At 48.7% G+C, this 22,280-nt stretch overlaps 2 protein-coding genes across 5 annotated transcripts in view; both read left to right on the forward strand.

The window, feature by feature from the left end:
* The first annotated feature begins 57 nt into the window (after positions 1-57).
* On the forward strand, positions 58-21,221 carry Rasal3 (RAS protein activator like 3). Of its 4 annotated transcripts, XM_038318818.1 has the most exons (19): positions 58-495; positions 6,429-7,749; positions 7,878-8,215; positions 11,150-11,286; positions 11,407-11,485; positions 11,593-11,654; positions 13,634-13,704; positions 14,089-14,215; positions 14,301-14,399; positions 14,855-15,391; positions 15,841-15,985; positions 16,208-16,352; positions 17,193-17,429; positions 17,525-17,726; positions 17,834-17,952; positions 18,724-19,114; positions 19,333-19,490; positions 20,076-20,139; positions 20,233-21,221. In XM_038318818.1, exons 3-19 carry the CDS (start codon positions 7,891-7,893, stop codon positions 20,386-20,388), a joined length of 3,054 nt encoding a protein of 1,017 aa, XP_038174746.1. In that variant the 5' UTR covers positions 58-495; positions 6,429-7,749; positions 7,878-7,890; the 3' UTR covers positions 20,389-21,221. The 4 variants fall into 4 exon arrangements, with proteins under 4 accessions (XP_038174746.1, XP_038174744.1, XP_038174743.1 ...); XM_038318816.1 differs by having other exon boundaries at positions 6,426-8,215; XM_038318815.1 differs by having other exon boundaries at positions 6,429-8,215.
* An 816-nt stretch (positions 21,222-22,037) lies between these two features.
* The window catches only part of Wiz (WIZ zinc finger), a 28,007-nt gene continuing 27,764 nt past the window's right edge, over positions 22,038-22,280 (forward strand). The window contains exon 1 of the mRNA XM_038318806.2: positions 22,038-22,173. The gene's annotated coding sequence lies outside the window, so the exon portion shown is untranslated. The remainder of the gene's footprint in view (positions 22,174-22,280) is intronic.

Below are 22,280 nucleotides of genomic sequence, written 5' to 3' on the forward strand. Positions count from 1 at the left end.
TCTTTTTGGCTTTTCGAGATGGGATCTTGTGTCCCTGGCTTTTCTGGAACTCACTCTGTAGACAAAGCTGGCTTTGAACTCACAGAGAACTCCCTGACACAGCCTTCTGAGTGCGTGCACCACCACTGCCCAGCCAAGGCTCTTGATCCTGACTCCAGCATGACAAAATAAATAAAACTTTGTGTGGGAGCTTGCATCCGTAATTTGGTAGCTTGAGGAAGGAGGATTGCTTTGAAGCTATTATAACAATGAGTGCTAGAGAGTTAGAATAAAAATGAAGGCAGTTTATTTTACAACCTTGCAAAGTCAAATGCCAACAAAAATGGCAAGCATGTTCCATTAGGGGGAAAACTGTCTTTTGAAGGGAAAGCCAAGCCAATCACCTTGTTTGTAAGGCATGTCCCCCTTAGGCTAAAATTTACTTATAAAATCTTGCAGGTGTGAGGCCCGCCTTCTCTTTGTTTTCCTGTGTTCCTCGCTGGAACTTTGGCTTTTGTAAGTTCCCTTTTCTTTCCTTTATTAAAGCTGAATATTATATATTAAAGCTAGTCTGGCTAATCATAACTGCTGATCGACCATGCCCCTTCAGTCTTTTTTTATGATTCTATTCATTCTAGATTCTATTTCCCCTTTTTTCAGTGTACAGCCTTAGTCATAATGTAGCAAGCTGCCTGTATTGCCAATCCCAAGATAACCTTTGGTTTGAAAAGGTTAGCTCAAAGGTCAAACAAAAAGGCACAAGCTATTAGGAAAAGGAACCCAATGCCTCTTACTTATCTGAACTCAAAGCCCATTTAAGGGACTTTTGTATTGAAAATGAACCACTGTATTTTGTTTCCCACCAAGGTTCTAACCTCTACCACAGAATCAAGAAAACAAAAACAAATAAATGAATTTTAGTATAAAATGATGAATTGGAGGCAACCCTAGAACTTCCTGTTGTGGGATGAGAAATTGAAGCCTGGAAGAAAAGTAACCAGGGAAAGCAGTGTTTTAAAAAAAACAGGTTTCTGGGGGCTGGAGAGATGGCTCAGCAGTTAAAAGAGGGACTGAGTTTAATTCCCAGCAACCACATGGTGGCTCACAACCAACTCTAATGAGATCTAATGCCCTCTTCTGCTGTGCAGCTATACATGCAGACTGAACACTGTAACAATAAATAAATAAATCTTGGGGGGGGGAGTAGGTTTCCACCTCATGGTGGTGGCATATGCCTTTAATCCTAATCCTAGCACTTGTTAGTCAGAGGCAGGCAGATCTCTGTGAGCTCGAGGCCAGCCTGGTCTTCAAAGTGAATTCCAGAGCAGTCAGGGCTACACAGTGAGACCCTGTCTCCAAAAACAGAACAACAACAACAACAACAACAAGCAGACTCCCACCACAGACCATCAGAACGCAGTTTTACAGGAAGACAGCATCGAACATAACCTTTACTGCCATCCCTGAGTCTAGGAGACAGAGATTCTGGGTCAATGATAGAGGATCCCTCTCAGGGAGTATTAACTCAATGACACATTGGGAGTACAGATTGAACCCCATGTCCTAAAGAAAAAAATCTGCAACAAAATTGAAGCCTGAGACTGTAGCTCAGGGACACAGTGCTTCACAGTATATTGAGGGCCCTGTGTTTCATCTCCAGTACTAGAAAAAATGAAGGAGAAAGTAAGAAAAGAAAATGTTGGGAGCAGGCTGGGTTTGCAGCAAAATAATAAAACTGGAGAATTCTGGAGATACCTCAGCAGATAAGCCTAAGGATCTGAGGTCGAATCCCCACTACTCATATAAAAAACTGCGTGCTTCCAAATGCTCCCGTAACCCCAGTGCTGTACAGGAAGATTGGTGAGGCTTTCTGTGACAGCCAAGATCCAAGCCTGGTGAGCAATCCTGTCTCAAGGAAAAAAGGCAGAGAGTATAGAGCAGAACACTTGACAGCATCCTCGTCTGACCTCCGTGAATGAATGCCACGCCCCAGTTTGGCAGAACATGGAATAGCTCCTGTACACAGTGAGTTGCCTGAATGAGGTGGACCTGTCCAAAGTAGGCACAAAGGAGAACAGAAATGTCTGGCTCTACAGGACAATTGTTGGCTGTCAGAGGGTACATTTCAGAGGTCAATGTCTGCTTAGCATATTTGAGGCCCAGAGTTCCAGTTCCAGCACTGCAAATAAAAAGCCTCCCAGTTTGATTCAGTCATTCTCCATTGTAGGAATACTCCATAACGTCACATTGCACCTTTTGAATTATCATTTTAATAAAAATATGGCTGAGTAAGGGAGCACACACTTTTACTTTCAGCTTTTGGGAGTCGGAGGTAGGCATTGCTCTGTGAGTTTGAAGCCAGCCTAGTCTATACAGCAAGTTCCAGTGCAGCTAGGGCTAGTGAGACCCTGATGTAGGAATGTTTCTATCTGTCTGCTGTTTCATTGGTTAATTAATAAAAAAAAAACTGCTTGGCCTGATAGGTCAGAAGATAGGTGGGTGGAGTAGACAGAACAGGATGCTGGGAAGAAGGGAAGTGAGGCAACCACCATGATGCAGTCGCCATGACTCTCCTCTCTGAGATGGATACAGGATAGAATCTCCCAGTAAGCCACCACCTCGTGGTGCTACACAGATTACTAAATATAGGTTAATCAAGAGGTGAGAGTTAGCCAGTAAGAGGCTAGAGCTAATGGGCCAAGCAGTATTTAAAAGAATACAATTTGTGTGTTGTTATTTCGGGTGTAAAGCTAGCCATGCGGGAGCCGGGCGGGATGAAAAGCAGGCCTGCTCGTCTCCTCATTACAAGACCCTATCTCAAAAATTAATTAACTTAAACTTTAAAAAAAATAGGAATCAGCACAATGCCTTTAAACCCAGCATTTCAGAATCAGAGACAGGTAGATTTTAGGCTAGCCTGACCTATATAACAAGTTCAAGTTCTGGACAAGCCAGAGTTAGAGAAACCCAGACTAGAAAAAAATCAAAATAAATAGATAAATAAGATAAAAACAGAGCTGAGGGTGCAGCCCAGTTATAGAGGGCCTGCATTCCTTTAGAGTTAGAGAAACCCAGTCTAGAAAAAAATCAAAATAAATAGATAAATAAGATAAAAACAGAGCTGAGGGTGCAGCCCAGTTATAGAGGGCCTGCATTCCTTTTCCATCCACACTGCAGGAACTAGGCATGATGCTGTACACCTGTAATTCCAAGGCTCAGGACAGAAAGCATAAGAATCAGGAGTGCATGGTCAGCCTCAGATGTATAGCAAATTCCCGACCAGCCTGGGAATACATGAGACCTTATCACAAAAATACGTGTAAATAAGAGCTAGAGCCATAACTCAGTGTTTAAGAGTACTTACTGCTCGTTCAGAGTTCAGTTGCCAGGACCCACACAGTGTTTCACAACTGTCTGAAACTGTCTCTGATCCCAGGGGATTCAATGCCCTCTTTTGACCTCCATGGGCAGCAGGCACACATGTGATACTCATGCACACGTGAAGGCAACAAACAAAAGCTCTCATATACATAAGAATAATCTTTTTAAAGACAGGGTTTCTCTGTGTAGCCCTGGCTGTCCTGGAACTCGCTCTGTAGACCAGGCTGGCCTTAAATTCACAGAGATCCATCTGCCTCTTCCTCCCAAGTGCTGGGACTAAAGGTGTTCACCATCACCTTACCACAATGTCCCTTTTTCAAAGCAAGAGTTTCAGGACAGGCACAGTAAAGGAGAGCATTAATCCAAGTGTGAGACCTCAGAGCCTGGGCACCTAGTGATTGCCAACACTATATGACCACAGAGCCATCCTTATTCTTCCCACTCCATGAAGCCAACTCCCCACACACAGAGTGCACTATGTAGCCCAGGCTGGCTTCCAATTCATGGCATGCAATCTTCCTGGTTGCACCTAACCAGTCCTAGGATGACATGCGTGTGTTGTCCCATGGATTCTTGATATCCTTGTCTTCGTCCAAAGTGTACCTTCTACTTGGTACAATCTTCTGCTTTCTTCTCATGCTTCAGCTTGCAAAGGTTACCTCCCTAGAGAAGCCTTCCCTGATTTTTTCCAGCCTGGGAAGAGTGGCATTTCTGCTCAACTGGTCATCCTTCATCCAGTATATCCCCCTCAGTCTTCTACACAAATTCATAACATCCACTGAATTCAGGACCTGTCCCCCTCCCCAGACTGTGAGTAGCAGGAGGACAGAAATCACTTTTATTTATTCTCTCCCCCCACCCCATCTAGCACACAGTCAGCACTCACGAAACATTTGTCAAATGTGAGCTTTAAAAAACTTTTTAGCTGGGTGGTGATGGCACATGCTTTTAATCCCAGCACTCAGGAGGCAGAGGCAAGCAGATCTCTGTGACTTTGAGGCCAGCCTGGTCTACAGAGCTGGTTCCAGGACAGCCAGTGCTGTTACACAGAGAAATCCTGTCTTAAAAAAATTAATTGCGTGTATCTGTGTACAGATATGTGCACTTGTAGCACTGAGTGTAAGTACACTCAAAAGCTAGACCTGAAGCTTCAGGTCATGTGGAGCTGGACATACAGGTGGCTGTGAGCTACCCATGCCATACCATTTCCTGCTTAACCTCAGAGTCATCTCTCCAGCCTTGAATGTGAGCTTTTTGAGACCGATACCATCATCCTTTACAAATAAGGAAGCTCAGAGAGAGGAAATGACTTGTCTGAGGTCACAGTGAGAAAGAGGGTGGCCAACACTCCAACCTGGGTCAGAACACTGCTGACTCACTATTGCCAGAACATTTGCCCATTTCTTTTTTGTTAAATATTTATTGCATTTTATTTATTTTGTCTGTGCATGTGTACACATGGGCACGTGTCATGCAGAAGAACGGAGGGGTCAGAGGACAACTTGTGAGCGTTGGCTAGCTCCTTCTACCATGAGGGTCCCAGGAAAGCACCTTTTATTCACCGAGCTATCGTGAGGGCCCAACCTCTTTTTCAAGTAAATAATTAAGAAAACAGCCGGGCGGTGGTGGCGCACACCTTTAATCCCAGCACTCGGGAGGCAGAGGCAGACGGATCTCTGTGAGTTCGAGGCCAGCCTGGTCTACAAGAGCTAGTTCCAGGACAGGCTCCAAAGCCACAGAGAAACTCTGTCTCGAAAAACCAAAAAATAAATAAATAAATAAATAAAATAATTAAGAAAACATCAAAGATGCTGACTAGATAGTGCACCAAAATTCACAAGAATTTCACAACAGAACATACCCATGTCACCAGCACTGAAACTCACAAACAGAGAATGGTAAATTCATGTTGTATGAATTTCACTTGCTTTTAAAAGTAAATGTGGGACAGGAGCTGGAGAAATGGCTCAGTGGTTAAGAGGACATGCTCCTAAACCCAAGTTTAGTTCTCAGCACTGTCAGGCAGCTAATAAACAGCTGTGACTACAGCGCCAGAATAATCCAATGTATCTGGCCTCTCTGGAGACCCTCACACGCGCTCGCACACACACACACACACACACACACATCTTCATACATACACAGAGAGATACATATACAGACACACACATGCACACACAAACACATGCACACACAGACACACATGCACACAGAGAGAGAGACGCATGCACACACACAGACACACATGTACACACAGAGACGCAGACACACACAATACACACAAGGTGGGGGTGCATTTTAATATTTATCATGGTAATTAATCCCAGCATTCAGGACACTAAAGCAGGAAGATCAAAGGTTCAAGACCAGCCTGGGCTACATAGGAGACTCTGTGGAAAGAAAAACATTCAAGCTAAAAATAAAGATCAGTTGACAAAGCATTTGTCTAACATAAATGAAACCCTAGGCTCAAGTGGGGAAATAATTCAAATGAAACCAAACAAACAAATAAAACATGCTGGATATCTAGTACACAACTATTAACCCCAGCACTTGGGAGGCAGGGGCAGGAGGATCAAAAATTTAAAACCAGCCTTATCTACATACCAAGTTCAAGGCCAGCATAGGATACAATAGACACCCAACTCAAACAAAACAGAAAAAAGGAAGCCATCGTCCAAAAGTCTCTTTTATGTCCTTACTCAGTCACTAGCCCCTCTGAATGAAACTGATTCCCTGACTCTTTAAAGAGATTTATTTTTACTATTTTTAACTGATGTGTGTGTGTGTGTGTGTGTGTGTGTTACTTGTGCTCATAAATGGGTACCGATGCCCAAGGAGGCGTGTGATCCCTTGAGCAGGAGTTACAGGCAGTTGTTAACTGTCACAGGGGTCACAGGGTCTAGGAACTGCACAGGTTTTGGTCCTCTGCAAGGGCAGTGCACACATTTCACTACTGAACCGTCCCTCCGGCCCCAATTCCCTGACTTGCAGTATCTTCATTTGCTTGGTTCTGAACTTTTTACTTCATTTTTTTCTTTGTCTTTTCTTTTTATTATTTGAAGCAGGGTCTTGCAACACAGCCCTGGCTGCTGTTGAACTCATGGAAAACCTCCTGCCTCGCAAGACTTAGAACTCTACATGAATGGACTCACCCAGCATATACGCTTTAGCTTTTGTTTTCATTCAGCACCGTGATTCTTCTGACGTCATTAGTTCAAGAACTTACTCATTTCCTTGGCTATGTGACACTCTTTGGTATGGAGATGCCACCGGGTGTTCGTTCTGCCATCAGTGAACGCCCGGGTTATTTGGAGTTATTAGTTGCAGTGTTGGTGGGCATGTCTATTGGATGTCTTCCTAGCAGGAGAAAAGCTGGGTCAGAGAAGACCTAGACAATCATGCTGGGAGGATCAGGACTAGAGATATGGCCGTTGCTGAACACGCTTGGACTTTGGTTCTACCCTAACACTGTGGTGGGGGGCTGTCCAGCCAAGTCTTTAGACTCAAGGACCAAGAGTCAAAGGCCAGCCTGGGGTACACATGCAGTGAGTTCAAGGCCCAGTCTGTGCAATAAAAAACAAAAAAGACAGGTGTGTGGTTCAGTGATAGAACATAGGCCTTGCATCCTCCCGCCCTAGGTTTCACCCCTAAGGTGGAGGAGGGTGGAAAACGGCCCAGGGAGTAATGACACTTGCCATATAGGCCTGGAAACCAGAACTCCATCCTGGGAGCTCACTTAAATGTAGAAGGAGAGAACTAACTCCATATGGTTGTCCTCTGACCACCACTGTGGCATCCACGCACAATAATAATACATGTTGATTCTTCTTTTAAAATCCATTCCAAGATGAAGGGCCGTGGTGCATGCCTTTAATTTCAGCATGCAAGAGGCAGAGGCAGGCAGATCTCTGTGAGTTTGAGACCAGAAAAGCAGAGCTGTTAGACAGAGAAACCCTGTTTCATTAAACCCACCTCCCAAATAAAAAATACATACATACATGCATGCATACATACAAACATGCATACACAAAACCTATTCCAATAAAATCTTGGCAGTGTCCCTACACAGGTGACTCCTCCCACACGCTGGCCAGCAGCAGATTTCCAGGGGTCCCTGTATCCTTTATCTAGCATGCGCCCATTTCACAGAAAGCAACTAACTGAAGCTCAAAGAGAGAAGTACATCCTACCGCCCTGTCTTTCTCGCCAGAAGCCAGCACTGCCACCCCTCCCACCTCCACATCCTGCCCCCATCATGCCCTCCTAGCCTGACTGTAAAGAGAGGGGGGGAAGAGACAGGCAGGGTCACGTGGAGCTAGGTTCCGAGGAAGGAAGCTAAGCACAGTGCAGACGGCTGCTGATTTTGGGACTGGCCAGGAAATCAAGGTAAGGGACGGTGTACGTGTGACACCCTCAAAAGTGTTCCTTGGAGGCAAACCTGAAAAGAGACCAGGCAAGATGAAGACAGAATGTGGGCAAACAATGCGCAGAACTGTCACCTTCTGGTCTCGCAGCAAAGACTCCGCCATGGACCCACCGCTGCCGAGTGAAGCGGTCCAAACGCAGCCCGCGCCACCCTCTCCACTGGCATCCTACCGCTGGCACACTGGAGGCGGAGGGGAGAAGGCTGCTGGAGGGTTCCACTGGGGCCGCTTCGCGGGTTGGGGAAGGACCCTAAGCCATCAGGAACCGATGGTGAGCAGCCAGCCAGCCCCTCGATCTCTATTTCGTCGGGTCCTCTCTGCACCCCCTAAGGTGTCACGGTCCAATCGCCTCCGGCTTACCAAGACCCTCTGGGGGAGGCACAAGAACGTGGCACCGCCGGAGGCTACATCAAATCCCAAGGCCCCAGGTACGTTCTCCCCTCTACCCGGGTTGGGGCCAGGCTGGGTGGCCGGATGCCTGGGTGTTTGTCTGTCAACCTAACATCAGCCCTCTAGACACAGGAAGTTGTGGGGAGTATGAAAGCCCAGGAGGAAGCGGCTGGGGCCCCCAGCAACCCTCATCTCTCTTTCTCCCTAAACTGGGGTGAGGGAGACTAGCAAGACCTGTAAGCAGCTGGGTTTAGCCTGAGAAGAGGCCATTGAACAGACGCACCTTAGTGCCATCCGGATGTTCAATGGCTCTTGGCCCCGATGGTTGTCTCCTTTATCCAATTGACCAAACCATTGATTGGATTAACTGGATCTCAGCTGCCTCATAGCCTATGTCTTACTTTGTTTCCTTGAATCTGAAACTCCCCATCCCTGCCTTTATTCATATATATTTCATATATTCATATATATATATATATTCATGTATATATATGAATATATATTTCATGTATTTTGTATGTGTAGGTATAGCCCATCTCCCTTATCACAGCACCTACGTTGAGGTCAGAGAAGAACCTGCATGTATTAATTTATGTTGTGGGGTCAAAGTGGTCAAATGACAGCTTTCAGGAGTCACTTCTCTCCCGCCATCAAGTAGGGCCTGGGGGATCAAAGTCAGATGCCACCCTTGGTGGCAAACACCTTTACCTATCTGAGCCGTCATGCTGGCCCAAGCAGAAGTGTTTTGATCATCGAATTCATTCTAGTCCCTAACTGAGGGCACCGAGGACAGCTGTGGGCAAAGCAGATGTTACTCCCTGCCCTGCAGAGTTCACAGAGTGGGGTGGTGGTGGTGGGGGAGGTAAATGTGAAGATGACAAATGAGAAAACTGGGAGACAGAGGAGACCATGAAGATTAGAACCTAGGAATGCAGTACAAGACATCCATTCGTAAGAAAGAGTTAAGGCTGTGGATGTGGCTCAGTGGTAGAGCACTTGCTTAACATGGGAGAAGCTGTGGGATTGTGGGTTTTATACCCATTGCCAAGAAAGAGAGAAAGAAAGAAAAAAAGTTGTATTACCCCTAGTGGTGAAGCCGGGTAGAAAATAAAGTGAGAAGATTCAGTCTTTGTTTCCTGGAAGCACAAGGTTAATTCAGCTCTTTCCTAGAAATCTTTGAAACTCCTTTAGTTCATTTCAGAGGTAGATATAGCAACGCACACCTATAATCCCAGCACTTGGAAGACAGGGGCAGGAAGATAATTGATCTAAACTAGATAACAAGACTCTATCTCAAAACAAATGAGGGTCTGGCAAGAAAAGGCTCCTGGTGGTAAGCCCAGAGAGCCACGGGGTGGGAGGAGAGAAAGGACTCCGGAAGGTTTTCCTTTGACCTCTGCAGGACGCATGGTGTACACTTCTACTCCCTGTATAAATAAACAAACTCAGGCTGTCCTCTGGCCTGCACTTGTGTGATGGCAAGTGAGTGTGTACAAACACAAACTAAACAAGCATCTTAAAAGGCAATCAGCATATAGTATTATGTGTAGAAAAATGGCTTCATATTGTAGGGATTTTTTTTTCTGAGACAGATTCTTGCTATGCAGATCTGACTGGCCTCAGACTCACAGAGATCTGCCGGTCTCTGCCTCCCATTTGATGATATTGAAGGTGTACACCATCATACCCAGCTATTTCTCTTTTTTTTCTCCAGTTTAGGGACTCACACATGAAAGGCGAGGGCTCTGCTCCTGAGCTAAGCTCCCAGCCCTGTAGAATCATTCTTTGAGGCCCTACAGGGTCCAGTACCTAGTTACCCACTACATAGGTCCAGACAGAGCTTTCTACCAAGCAGCCCTGCTCCTTCTTAGCGCTTTCTCTCCCGTGGCTCACTACTACTACTCCCACGATTGGGAACTGAGTGATGGGGGAACGTGCTTAGTATAAGCCAAGCCCAGGGCTCGGTCCTCAGTACCACAAACAAATGCTAGTTCCTAACCGGTTGCCAACACCTTCCCTCCAGCCTTTCTTGCCCTTCCTTTTATTTCCCTGGCTCTTCTCCATCTGCCAGCCTTTGTTCAGACACTCCTGCTTCCTTCTCTTCCAGCTTGGCTGGGTGAAATTGAAATTTCAGTTTAAAATCTAGTGCAGATGCCCTCTTTCGGGTGGGGAGGGGAGTCTTCCCTGGCCCACTCTGCACCAGCGCCACCTGCCCAAGAAAGAAAATTCCCATACAGTTCATTTTTGCTTTTTCTCTACCTTTCTCAAATTGAAGACTTTTCACCTTAGAGAAGTTTTCTCATCAGTGCATGTGGAAGTCAGAGGATAGCTCTGTAGAATTGGTGCTCTCCTTCCATTTTTCCATGGGTTCCAGGGATTGAATTCACATCAGGCCTGCATGGCTGCCACCCTTACCTGTTGGGCCACCTTGCTGGTCCCAGATTAGTTATTTATGTAAGAGGCCAAGGTTTGTACCCCCTCATTCTCATATTCTCTTTCTTCCTTCTTCCCTTTTAGAATAAGATCTCAGTCAGTAGCACAAAATGGCCTGAAACTCATCATCCTCACAATTCAGGTCCTAGCATTACAGGGGTGTCCTGAGTCTCAGCCTTGCCCACTGTCTTGGTTAAGAGAAGGGTGGTTGTGTTAGAAGCCTGGCTTGACCACTCGACAGCTGTGTGATTCTGGGTAGGCCACTCAACCTCTCTGGGCCTCAGTTCTAATGCCCTTTAAATGACTTTTGAAGGACTGGGCAAGAGAAGGCGTGTAAAGTGGTAAACACATGGTACTGGACACAGAGCCGCTGGGCTGTGTCCACTTCTAGGGCTAGTGAGAACAAGCCCCACAGAGGTAGAGATCGGCCCAGTGGCACCCAGTGACATGGTTGCTGCACAATGCACCTTTTCTACACGCATAGAAGGTCAGAGGGAGAAAGGGGAGGCTCTATAACCAGCATTCCCTCCTCTCCCCAGAGCCAGAGCTGGAGTTAGAAACAACCCCGGATCCTGTTGCACAAATCCCTGAGCCTCCCACTCCTGACATGCCAGTTTGGGACATTGGGGGTTTCACCCTGCTCGAAGGAAGGCTGGTGCTTCTTGGTGAGGAAGAGGTAAGAAAGAGGAAGGAGAGGGGAGGAAACTGGGCAGAGGCAGTGGCAGAGAGGTAAACACCAGAAATGTGAGCTTCATCCGTTGCCTCTTTCTGACCACCAACTTCTATGGGAGGACAGGGTCCTCGCCAAATGCGAATGGGAAGCGCCAGCTCAGAGAGCAGCATGCAGGCGTCCATGGGAAACCTCAGGGACCCAGGTAAATTGGGGAGACTGGGGAGGCTGCAGAGCTGGGAGCTTTTCAAAACGACTCATAGGCTACTACTATGCTTCCTCCCTTAACCTCCTACCTCTGACTGCCCACAGATCGCACTGCTGGAAAAACTGAGCCTGAAGCCACTGGTTCCAACCAGGTCCACAATGTTCGGGTATGGCAGCCAGTGTGACAGGGTGGGGAGTGGCCAGGGTGAGCAAGGTCTCCCAGACCTGGGTCTCACACAAGCTGTACCATCTAACTAAATCTGGAGACCCAGTATAGATATTAGGGCCAGGTGTGGTAGTGCATACCTGTAATCCCAGTACACAGAGACAGAGACAGGGTTGCTTGAGACAGACTGCCTAAAAAATAAACATTCACATACACACACCAAATGACTACTGTTTTAAATTTTGTGATCTTCTTACCTCTGCCTCCTGAGTAGAAAGAATTACAGTCCTGAGCATGGAGGACCAGGGAAAAAAGGGATCATGGGTTGGTCACTGGCCAGTTCTGACCATCTGCATCTGTTCTTGGTTGAATAAATCTAATGAGAAAATTCCTCCTTTTTATGATATATATTTGGGGGTCTGTGGAGTTTTTGTTTGTTTGTTTGTTTTATAGACAGGGTCTCTCTATGTAGCCCTTGCTGTACTGGAACTTACTATGTAGATCACACTGGCCTTGAATTCACAGAGCTCCAACTACTTCTGCCTCCTGAGTCCTGAGATTAATGGTGTACACCACCATGCCAGACCCAGGTTATATATTTATTTGGTTTTTTGAAACAGGGTTTCTCTGTGTAACAGTCCTGGCTGTCCCGGAATTCATTCTGTAGATCAGACTGACCTCAAACTCAGACAATCACTTGCCTCTGCCTCCCAAGTGCTGGGATTAAAGGCAGGAACTATCACTGCCCACTGGGTTTTATATTTTTAAAACAGTCTTATACTGTAGTTCAGAATTTTCTGTAACTTGGTTTGTAGCTGATGCTGGCCTCTGATTCTCAGAAAGTCTCCTGCATCAGCATCCTAAGTGCTGGGATTATAGATGTGAGCCACCACACCCTGTTCCTTCTCTATTTTACCAAGAGTCTATAGAGAGTTCAGGAAAATGAGTGGCTGGTGTTTTAGAGATGCAAGCTGCTGGGGTTGGGGAGCCCTGCCAGGCAAACATGAGGACCAGAATTTGGATCCTCTTCACCCATCAATTGCTAGGTGAGCATGGCAGCCTGCCTGTAAGTCTGGTACTCGGAAGGTGGAAACAAGGAATCCCCAGAACAAGCTACCAAATCACTGAGTTCTGGGTGCAGTGAGAGACCCTGCCTCCTGGTGAAGAGTGCCTTAGGAAGAATTCTTTGTTTTTCTTTTTGAGACAGGGTTTCTATGTGTTCCAGCCTGACTGTCCTGGAACTCGCTTTGTAGACCAGGCTGGCATCAAACTGATAGAGATTCTCCTGCCTCTACCTCCCTAGTGCTGGGACTAAAGGCATGCGCCGCCATGCCTGACTTTGAGGAAGATCCTTGATTCAGCCTCAGGACTCCACATACACATGTGCATACATGCACACATGCATATCATACACAAGGACACATGAAAAATATTGTAAATGTAAGAAAGGGAAGCCTGCCTATTTTACTAAGTTCTAACTCAAAAAGTATAACTTTTCATTTTTCTTCCTTCTATCATTTTTTGGATTTTGAACAAAAGCCTGCACATGCCTTTCCTGGCACTCTGGGCTTTTTCAGCAGCCCTTGCCCCCTTTTACCATGCAGATGGTTGCTGACCTTTGTTGTTGTACATGCTGGCTTTCTTGGATACTAACTCAAAAGGCATGACTAAAGAAAGAAGGAAGAAAGGGGGAGGTAGGGAAGGAAAGGGAAGGGAAAGAAATACAAGCTGTTGGGCAGGGGGGTTGCATGAAGATAGCTCTTGTTTTGAGAGCATTTGCTCCTCATGAAGCCCTGAGTTCGATCCCCAGTATTGTAAAGCATAAATATAAGCGTCATCTGCTGATTACAGATATTAGTGCAACCTGGTCATGTGCTGGGTCCTTCAAGACTAGCAGAACCTGAAGAACACTCTGAGAGGACAGAGCTGAGGAGAGAGTACAGGGTTCTACTTGGCTCACATACCTCTCTTCCCACTTAGGGTTTACTCAAGAGGCTGAAGGAGAAGAAAAGAGTCAGGTCGGAGCTGGGAGCCCACGGCCCTCGAGATGGGTAAGTCTCTGGGAAAGTGGAGGGCTTGAGGCTCAATGTTATGTCAGTCTTCGCCTCTGGGTTCCTTATCCTCACCTTCACCCCACGCCTCCCGTGTTCTGTGTTCTTTCTATTCTGTCTCATACCAGGTGGACTTGGAGACATATAGATCCCAGGCATTTTCTCATCTCTTGGTTGAAGGGTGGGAGTGGTCTCTGGAATAGATGCTATCTGAACACCCTGGATCTGGGCGCTCCAAAGAATGCATGGAAATTAAGCCACAGAGGGAAGGAAATAGCAGGTCAAATGCTAAGAGCCCGAAAGGGACAGCAGCTAGGGTGGCTAGGGATTAGAAAGGTCTGAGTGAGCAAGGAATGACCACTTGTTCCCCTTCCCTGGCTCCAGACCCCCCAGTGCTCTGGGTTCCAGGGAATCACTGGCCACACTCTCTGAGCTGGACCTGGGTGCTGAGAAGAATGTGCGAGTCTGGCCACTGCATTCTAGCCTCCTGGGGGAGCCATACTGCTTCCAGGTAAATGAGGAATGTACCTTCGCCTTTACTAAACTCTTGGCTCCACGTTAGCCTCTTTTAAATCCTTGAATCCCGTACCCAATAGGTAACCTGGACTGGCGGGAGCCGCTGTTTCTATTGTCGCTCCAGCGCTGAGAGAGACCGTTGGATCGAGGACCTTCGTCGGCAGTTTCAGCCCAGCCAGGTCATTGAGGGGGAAGGGATGGACACAAAAAGTCCTCTCACAAGCCAGCCACCCCCTTACATGCCACCCAAAGCACTTTTCCCCAAACCCTCTTGTACACACACCCACCTAGTTCACACCTGTGCAACCACCAGTCCCATGAATGTCAGACTTGCTCCCGCATCCAATTCTGGATCTATTTGCTCCCCAAGTCAGCCTACTAAGTAGTCGCCAAGTCCTTACGCCGGGCCTACTCCTTTTATATCTAAGCCCCGATGTGTGCGACACTCCCTGAAGCTAGATGTGTTTTGCTTAGCATTTCCCAGACAATCGTGGCCCCAGCCTCTTCGCTAAGAGGTCCTGCGATTTCACTGCGGGCAAGGCTCCGGATCGCGGTGTGCAACGTGTAGTCTCAGTGCGCGTCTTGGAGCCCAGACACCTCCGAAACACAACTTATACCCCACTCCCGCACGCAGGACAATGTGGAGAGGCAAGAGACGTGGCTGACCATTTGGGTGCACGAGGCCAAGGGGCTGCCCCGAGCAGCGGCACCCGGAGTGCGTGCGGAGCTGTGGCTGGACGGGGCGCTACTGGCACGCACAGCTCCGCGGGCTGGCCCAGGTCAGCTCTTCTGGGCTGAGCGCTTCCACTTCGAAGCACTGCCACCAGCTCGTCGCCTGTCACTGCGGCTACGCGGAGCAGGCCCGGCAGGTGCAGCCGTGGGCAGGGTAGCGCTGGAGCTGGACGAGGCGAGCATCCCCCGAGCGCCCGCAGCGGGCCTGGAGCGCTGGTTTCCGGTGCTAGGGGTGCCAGCCGGCGCAGCTCTAAGGGCGCGAATAAGGGTGCGACGTCTACGCGTGCTGCCGTCGGAACGCTACAAGGAATTGGCCGAGTTCCTCACCTTCCACTATGCGCGCCTGTGTGAGGCGCTGGAGTCCGCGCTGTCTGCTCAGGCCAAGGAGGAGCTGGCAGCAGCCATGGTGCGCGTGCTACGGGCCACTGGCCGGGCTCAGGTGAGGAGCAGATAGGTGGTCCCAGAGCAGACAGATAGCACTTTCTGAGTTGTGCTGCGAAGGAAGGGCCTATACAGTGTCCATCAGGGCAGGGCATCGTGAGGGGCGGGACCTACACCCTCAGGACGACTCCTGAATTTTGACTACTTGAGGCTGGTCTGGAATTTTAGCTGTTAAGGATGAGGCTTTAACTTGAATTGTGAGAGGTAGACCCTGAACTTCACCTGAGAGGGGGTAAGGCTGAACTTCAGCGAAAGGGAAGGGGCAAGAGGTGAGCCTCTAATGCTACTAGGCTCCATTTCTGTTGTGAGAGGTGGAGGCTGTGGCTTCATCTAAAAGCTGTGCCTGAATATCAGCAGGAAGGCACAACACCTGTGCCTAGGTATGAAAGCTGGGTCAATGGTTGGGATTCCCACTTTCATTCAATGTTTGATCCCTGTCCTCCACAGGCGTTAGTGACAGACCTAGGCACCGCAGAGCTGGCGCGCTGTGGAGGCCGAGAAGCACTGCTATTCCGAGAAAATACCTTAGCCACCAAGGCCATTGATGAGTACATGAAACTGGTGGCACAGGAGTACCTCCAGGAGACCCTGGGTAAGCTGAGAGAGGGATTGGTGCCAGGGGTTCAGGAGGCCCCTAGTGACCTGTCTTCTGGGAGTGAGTGGTGCCTTGGGGGTGCTAGAATATTGGGTGGGAGTGGAGCCTTGCTATTCCCCCAAGATGTTAGGTGCTTCCACAGTAAGTTGGAGATAGGGTTGGAGGCTGGGTGTGATGCGTCTGGGCTCATGACCTTAGACTGTCTGCTCTGGACCACAGGGGAAGTTGTGCAGCGTCTCTGTGCCTCCACCGAGGACTGTGAAGTGGACCCCAGCAAGTGCCGTCCACCAGAGCTGTCCAAGCACCAAGCTAGACTCCGAAACAGCTGTGAGGAGGTTTTTGAAGCCATCATCAACTCTTACAAGTGAGAACCATTGACCCGGCAACCGAGTCCAGCCCTGCCTCTCAGCCTCTGTGCTGCCCTGGCCAACCAACAAAACGCTGGGCACTCAGTTAAATTTGATTCCATATTTGACATATGTTTATATGAAGTCAAATATAGCTGCCCTGGTTTTGTTTGTTGTATCTGGAAAACCCTACACTCATGCCATACTTAACCTAACCCCAAGTAACCTAAGGACCCATTTCTTTTGCTTTTAACCACAAATGATTCTGACTGCTTAACCTTGGTCAACATAAGATTTTAATTTCAGATGATGCATTATCCTAATCCCACAACCCCTGACCTTAAGAGACCCTGTATTCCAAATCTCATGAAACTGATTATAGGAAACATGAGCATCCAGTCCTTCAGCTTCTGACCCTAGGATAACTTGCATGCCTCCTATGACTTATGATCCCAGGCAACATTGTAACTTTGCCTCATCTTAAATCATATTATACTCAGGCACCTTACTCTCATGTGGAATTATAACTCTACCCCAAACTCAGGACCACTGTTCCCACGTGATCTTATCTGCCCAAATCTAAGAATATAAACTTCAGAGGTTGCCACACTTACGCTATAAGTTCTGAGCCTCTGGGGCCCAAGCCACAAGTACTATTGTTCCAGATAGCCCCATCCCTGCAACCCAAACAATAGGTCCAATGAAAAGAATACGCACACAGGCTTCATGAATCATAGATCATAGACAAGCCATGTAATGTTTTCTATACACCAGACCTCTGGACTTATAACTTTGATCATGCATGACCTTTATGCCTCTCTATCCCCTTCCTCTAACCATTGCTTCCTCTGCCCCAGTTGGTTCCCAGCAGAGCTGGGCACTGTGTTCTCAAGCTGGAGAGAAGCATGCCAAGCACGTGGCTCTGAAGCACTGGGCCCCCGACTGGTGTGTGCCTCCCTCTTCCTAAGGCTCCTATGCCCTGCTATCTTGGCACCCAGTCTCTTTGGCCTGGCACCAGAGCACCCGGCCCCAGGCCCAGCCCGAACCCTTACACTCATCGCCAAGGTCATCCAGAATCTTGCCAACCGTGCTCCGTAGGTGCTGGGAGAATGTGAGGGTGATGACGGGACAAGGGAGTAGGGAGTTGGCAAGTGTCTGTCATGACTCAACCAGTTTGGCTCCAACGCAGGTTCGGTGAGAAGGAAGCCTACATGGCCTTTATGAATAGCTTCCTGGAAGATCATGGACCAGCCATGCAACACTTCTTGGACCAGGTGGCCGTGGTGGATGCAAATGCCACACCCAGTGGCTACCAGGGCAGTGGAGACCTGGCCCTCCAGTTGGCAGTTCTTCATGTCCAGCTCTGCACAATCTTTGCTGAACTTGACCAGGTGTGGCCTGAATCCCAAAACCCTAGATGTAGGGTAGAAAGGCAAGAAGGCTGGGAAGCGTTGGTGCCAGAGAGTTCACAGAGTGTCTTCCTTGTATGCCTTAACAGACAACCCAAGATAGCTTAGAACCACTGCCCACCATACTTCGAGCCATAGAAGAGGGCCGACCTGTACCAGTGTCTGTGCCAATGCGTCTTCCCCAGATCCCCACCAAGGTTCATTCCAGGTAACCCCAAGTCTGGCCTAGGTTCTCGTGGGTGGCAAAAGGGGTTCCTATGTTAAGATGAATAATGCCAGGAGCAGAATCATGTTGGGATCAGAGGTCAGAGGCTGTGGAAGTCATAAGGTAAGAAGACAGACCGGACTGGCTCACTAGGTGGTCAAAGAGTAAATCTTCACAGACTCAGATAGAGTTCAAGATTGGGACAGAGTCCTGTCAGAGATCAGGAAAGAGTCACCTCCAGGGTCAGGGAAAGTAGCCCTGGGGCGGGGGAGGTGAAGGCCATGAGTCAGAGGTTGTGGATGGGGTCAAATCTTGGAGACAAGATACTACAAAGGTCAGGAGGAGCGAAGATCAAGCTTAGGGCTTAGGACAAATAGGGCTAGTCATGGGGTAACAGGTTAGAGATCATTTGTTATCACAAAGCAAGAACAGAGCAAGTTCAAGGTCCAAGGTTGGAGAGAAGATGGGGTCAATTGGGAAGAAAGTAGAAATCCTTGTGAGCAGAGGTAGATGTTAGGGTAGGGCTGGGATCAATGTGACGGAAAGGGTCAGGTCAAGGTCAGAAGTCAGAGCCAAAGCTAGAGAGGGAGAAAAGAATAGATTGGGATGGAAGTCACAAGTTAAGGATAGTTTCTCAGCAAAGTCATAGGTCAAAGTGTGGTCCTAAAAGATAGTTATACAGATGTAAAAAATGGGGTTATTTCTGGTTTTAGGCTAGGGTAGCGTCAATTCCGGGATCAATTTAGGGTCTGAACTTCCACATCCCACCTCCAGCTTCTCTTCAGGGGAGAAACCCGGTTTTCTGCCACCTCGAGACCTCCCCAAGCACACCCCTCTCATTTCCAAGAGCCAATCTCTGCGCAGCTTTCAAGGGGCAGGGAGCTGGGCCCATCGGCGGCCAGATGAGGAAAGGTCCCAGCAGCGGCCGCGGCAGGTGCAGCGCACACAGAGCGTCCCTGCCAGACGGCCTGCCCGCCGCCGCCCTTCTGCAGGTCCCAGGCCAAGACTCAAAGAGTCACTAGGCACTGGCCCTGTGCCATGCGGACGGGCCTGGACTGGAGCTTCTGCCTCACTGCCTCGAAAGCCGTCGGTGCCATGGCAGCGCCAGCTGGATCAGCCTGGGGACCGATACCAAGCTTTGGGAACGCATCGACCGGTGGGCAAGGTGACATCCCGCCCAAATCCTAGCCTGGGTGTGGGGCAGGCCGCGGATAGAAATGGAACTAAGAAAGGACCTTAGTACTCGTCTAATTGACTATGAGACTCTCTTCCCTCTCCCCCCGCCCCCGGGGGCCCTACAAGTTCTCTATCAGAGTAGAAAGGTGACAAAATGAGGAAGGGACCTGAGGATAGGTCAGATTACAGCTCCTATCTTCCCCACAGCTGGCAGAGTTACAGTGCGAGGTGGCTGCACTCCGCGAGGAACAGAAAGCTCTGTCCCGTCTTGTGGAGTCGCTTAGTACCCACATCCAGGCCTTGACGGAGCAGCAGGAGCAGCTGCGCTGTCAACTGCAGGATCTGGACTCCAGACTGGGTGCTGGGTGAGTCCCTGCCTCTTCGTCAGGGCCGCCCAAATCTCATCCAGAAAGTCCTTCCCCACCGCCCTGGCCCCAGCTTCTAAAAGCTCCAACCTGTAGATGAGCAACCTCCATGTCACCAGCCCAGGCCCCAGCACCCTCTCTCACACCTGTCTTTGACTGGTGCTTTTACTTACCTTCAACCAGTTCCTCTTAACCCGATTGGACCGTCTGGGCCCTTCCCACCCATTGGTCAGTCTCCGCCTTCAAATGGTGATTGATTAATCCTTCTATCTTTTTGTCTCCCTCCGTTTTATTTTTTTTCCTTCTGTGAAGCAAGATTTAGCCCAAGCTAACCACAAACTCTTAGTCCTCTTGCCTTATCCCCTGAGTGCTGCAGTTACAGGACTGCACCACATGGCTAGTCTTTGCATCTTAGCTCTGAGCCAGACCCTGCTTCCGACACACTCTGCTCTCTAATCTGAACAAACCCCAACTCCACTCCAAGCCCCAACAACTATCCGGATGGATTCTTGGCTGTCCATCCAAGATGGAAGGGATTTTCTCAGCTTTTGACCTTCCCCCTGTCTTGCCTCTGACCCCCCACAGGATCTCAAAGTTGGATTCTGAGAGTAGTCTTCCAAGCAATGGAAGCCACAGGCTGAAAAGTCTGGTGAGATTCTTGCCTGAGATTGGAAGGGAGTGGGGAGTCTGTTTGGTGAACACCCCCACCTCAACTGCAAACCTACTTCCACTACCTTCCCAGGAGCACCGCCTGACTGAGATGGAATGTACTCAGAACCAACTGAGGGATACCCTCCACAGCCTACAGCTTCTTTCAAGGACACCAGGGTCCCGGAGCCAGCCCCTGCCTCTCAAAACACCATGTGTCAATGGGGCTGAGCTGTCAACGGGCACCTGAGTTTCTCATTCCACTCCACATGGTCTGGAAGCCAAGAGAGCCTCAGCCCTTCACGGGCATTAGTGGAGGCAGAGTGGGATACTGTGAGGTTGTCCAGTAAATCTTCATCTCAGTAAAATTCTGCCCCTACAAATGATTAATCAGAGATCATTCCTAGTTCTCCATCTCTCCCAAATTCTTACCTGGTTTGAAGCCTCCTAAAGATGGAAGTAATAAGCAGACTCTCACCATTGCTGTGACCTAGGCCATTACTCTAGGAGATTTCATTCTCTCATCTGTGAAATGTATCCAAAATTCTCTACAGAGTGCACAACTTCTAGTTAAAGGTATTCAATAAAAGGTATTAATCACTATTATGGGAAGTGTGTGCTTTTCAGTGAAGCACAGATCTTCCACCCTCCTCATCCTCTATCAGTATCTCAGGCCCCACAAGTGGTAGAATCTTTCTAGATTCCAAATCACAATCTAAGCATGGAGGCAAATGAAGGAAGGGAGTGTAAGGGCAGAATACAGTTCAGTTCTGTGGCTGGTTGAGTAAATGGGCAGGCATTTGACTCACGGATAAAAGGGTAAGACAAATGAAACAGTAGGCAGATGACTAGGTTAGCATTCACTGAATGTTTGACCTGGTAGATGTGTAAGGCAGGTCACTAATCATAATAGGTAGGTCTACTTAGAGAAGACTGACTCGTAATAGGAAATTAATACTTGAACTAAATGAGTAATCAAATGTACACACACACACACACACACACACACACACACACATTTATTGAGGTTTCAGGGGACTCCCAAATGAGCCATGGGAAAACAATAAAGTATATAGACACGAACTCCTGTCTTCTTCTCTTGGAGAAGATAAGTACACAATCGAAGGATGATTGTATGGGTGGATGCTGGTAGGATTGTTGAATCCCTTTATTATATGAATGAAGAGATATTTGGTTGCTGAAGCAATGGGCTGGTACATGAGATATGGGTGGATAGGTTAAGTGCATTTTTGGATGGATGGATAGGTGATTTGATTATTGAGTTGTTGAGTGGTTGATAGATTGAGCATGTGGATAAACAGGTGGACAAGTGGTGATTGTTGAGAGAACACAACCAGCTTGTGATGTGTATATATGAGCTACTCGGGTGTCTGAGATCTTGAAGACTAGGTGAAGGAGAGCTTATCCTTCGAGACAGACATAAAGTAGTTCTAGGGTCTTGGAGATGTTGAAGCCCAATGTAAACAATGAAGAAAGACCAGGCACCATGTGGTTAGAAGAGACTGGAAGCTAAAGACTGTCTGGGTGGGGTCCTCAATGATCTAAGAATGACCCAAGGGAAAACTTATGTTTCCTTCCCACTCCTCTGGTGTTACTAACAAACCTAGTGTAGGAAGAACCAGTGGGGTGCAGGAGGACAAGATGTTGTTATGGTAACAGAGGCCCTCCCTACACGCTCAGGTCCTGAGGACTCTTTAAGGGTGACCTGCTTGGCCACTCCCAATATGGCGGCGCGCCCGTTGGACACCCCCCCCGGAGTGGCACAAGGGGGGGGCAGACCTCCTCATCATGGCGGCGCGGCGGGGCTGTCGCGCTGAGGTCACGGCGGCGCGCCGGGGGGGCGGGGCTGCGGGGGGAGCGATTTAAAGGGACAATGTCCCCCGAGCGGTGGAGGCGGCGGCGGCGGCGGCAGCTGCGGAGGCCGTGGCACCAGCACCAAGAGCCGCTGCAGCTGTAGCGGCAGCGACGGCCGCACGAAGGAGGGGAGTTCCCAGCCGGCGGCGACGCCTACCGGGTGAGGCCAGACCCAGCCTGGGAAGCTCGCGGGCGGAGCGGAGCTGGAGCGAGCGGGGAGGGGGAGGCCTGGGCCGGGCCCGGCCGGGCGGGACCCCCTGAGGCGGG

This window comes from Arvicola amphibius, chromosome 2 (assembly GCF_903992535.2).
Source record: "Arvicola amphibius chromosome 2, mArvAmp1.2, whole genome shotgun sequence".
Taxonomy (NCBI): domain Eukaryota; kingdom Metazoa; phylum Chordata; class Mammalia; order Rodentia; family Cricetidae; genus Arvicola; species Arvicola amphibius.

Bases quoted from the DNA above. Each gene is read 5' to 3' on its own strand.
- Rasal3 (XM_038318816.1), top strand. From the start codon at position 7,822: ATGAAGACAGAATGTGGGCAAACAATGCGCAGAACTGTCACCTTCTGG. The intron at 13,705-14,088 runs GTAAGTCTCTGG...CCCTGGCTCCAG, and splicing joins GCCCACGGCCCTCGAGATGG to ACCCCCCAGTGCTCTGGGTT. The intron at 20,140-20,232 runs GTGAGATTCTTG...CTACCTTCCCAG, and splicing joins GCCACAGGCTGAAAAGTCTG to GAGCACCGCCTGACTGAGAT.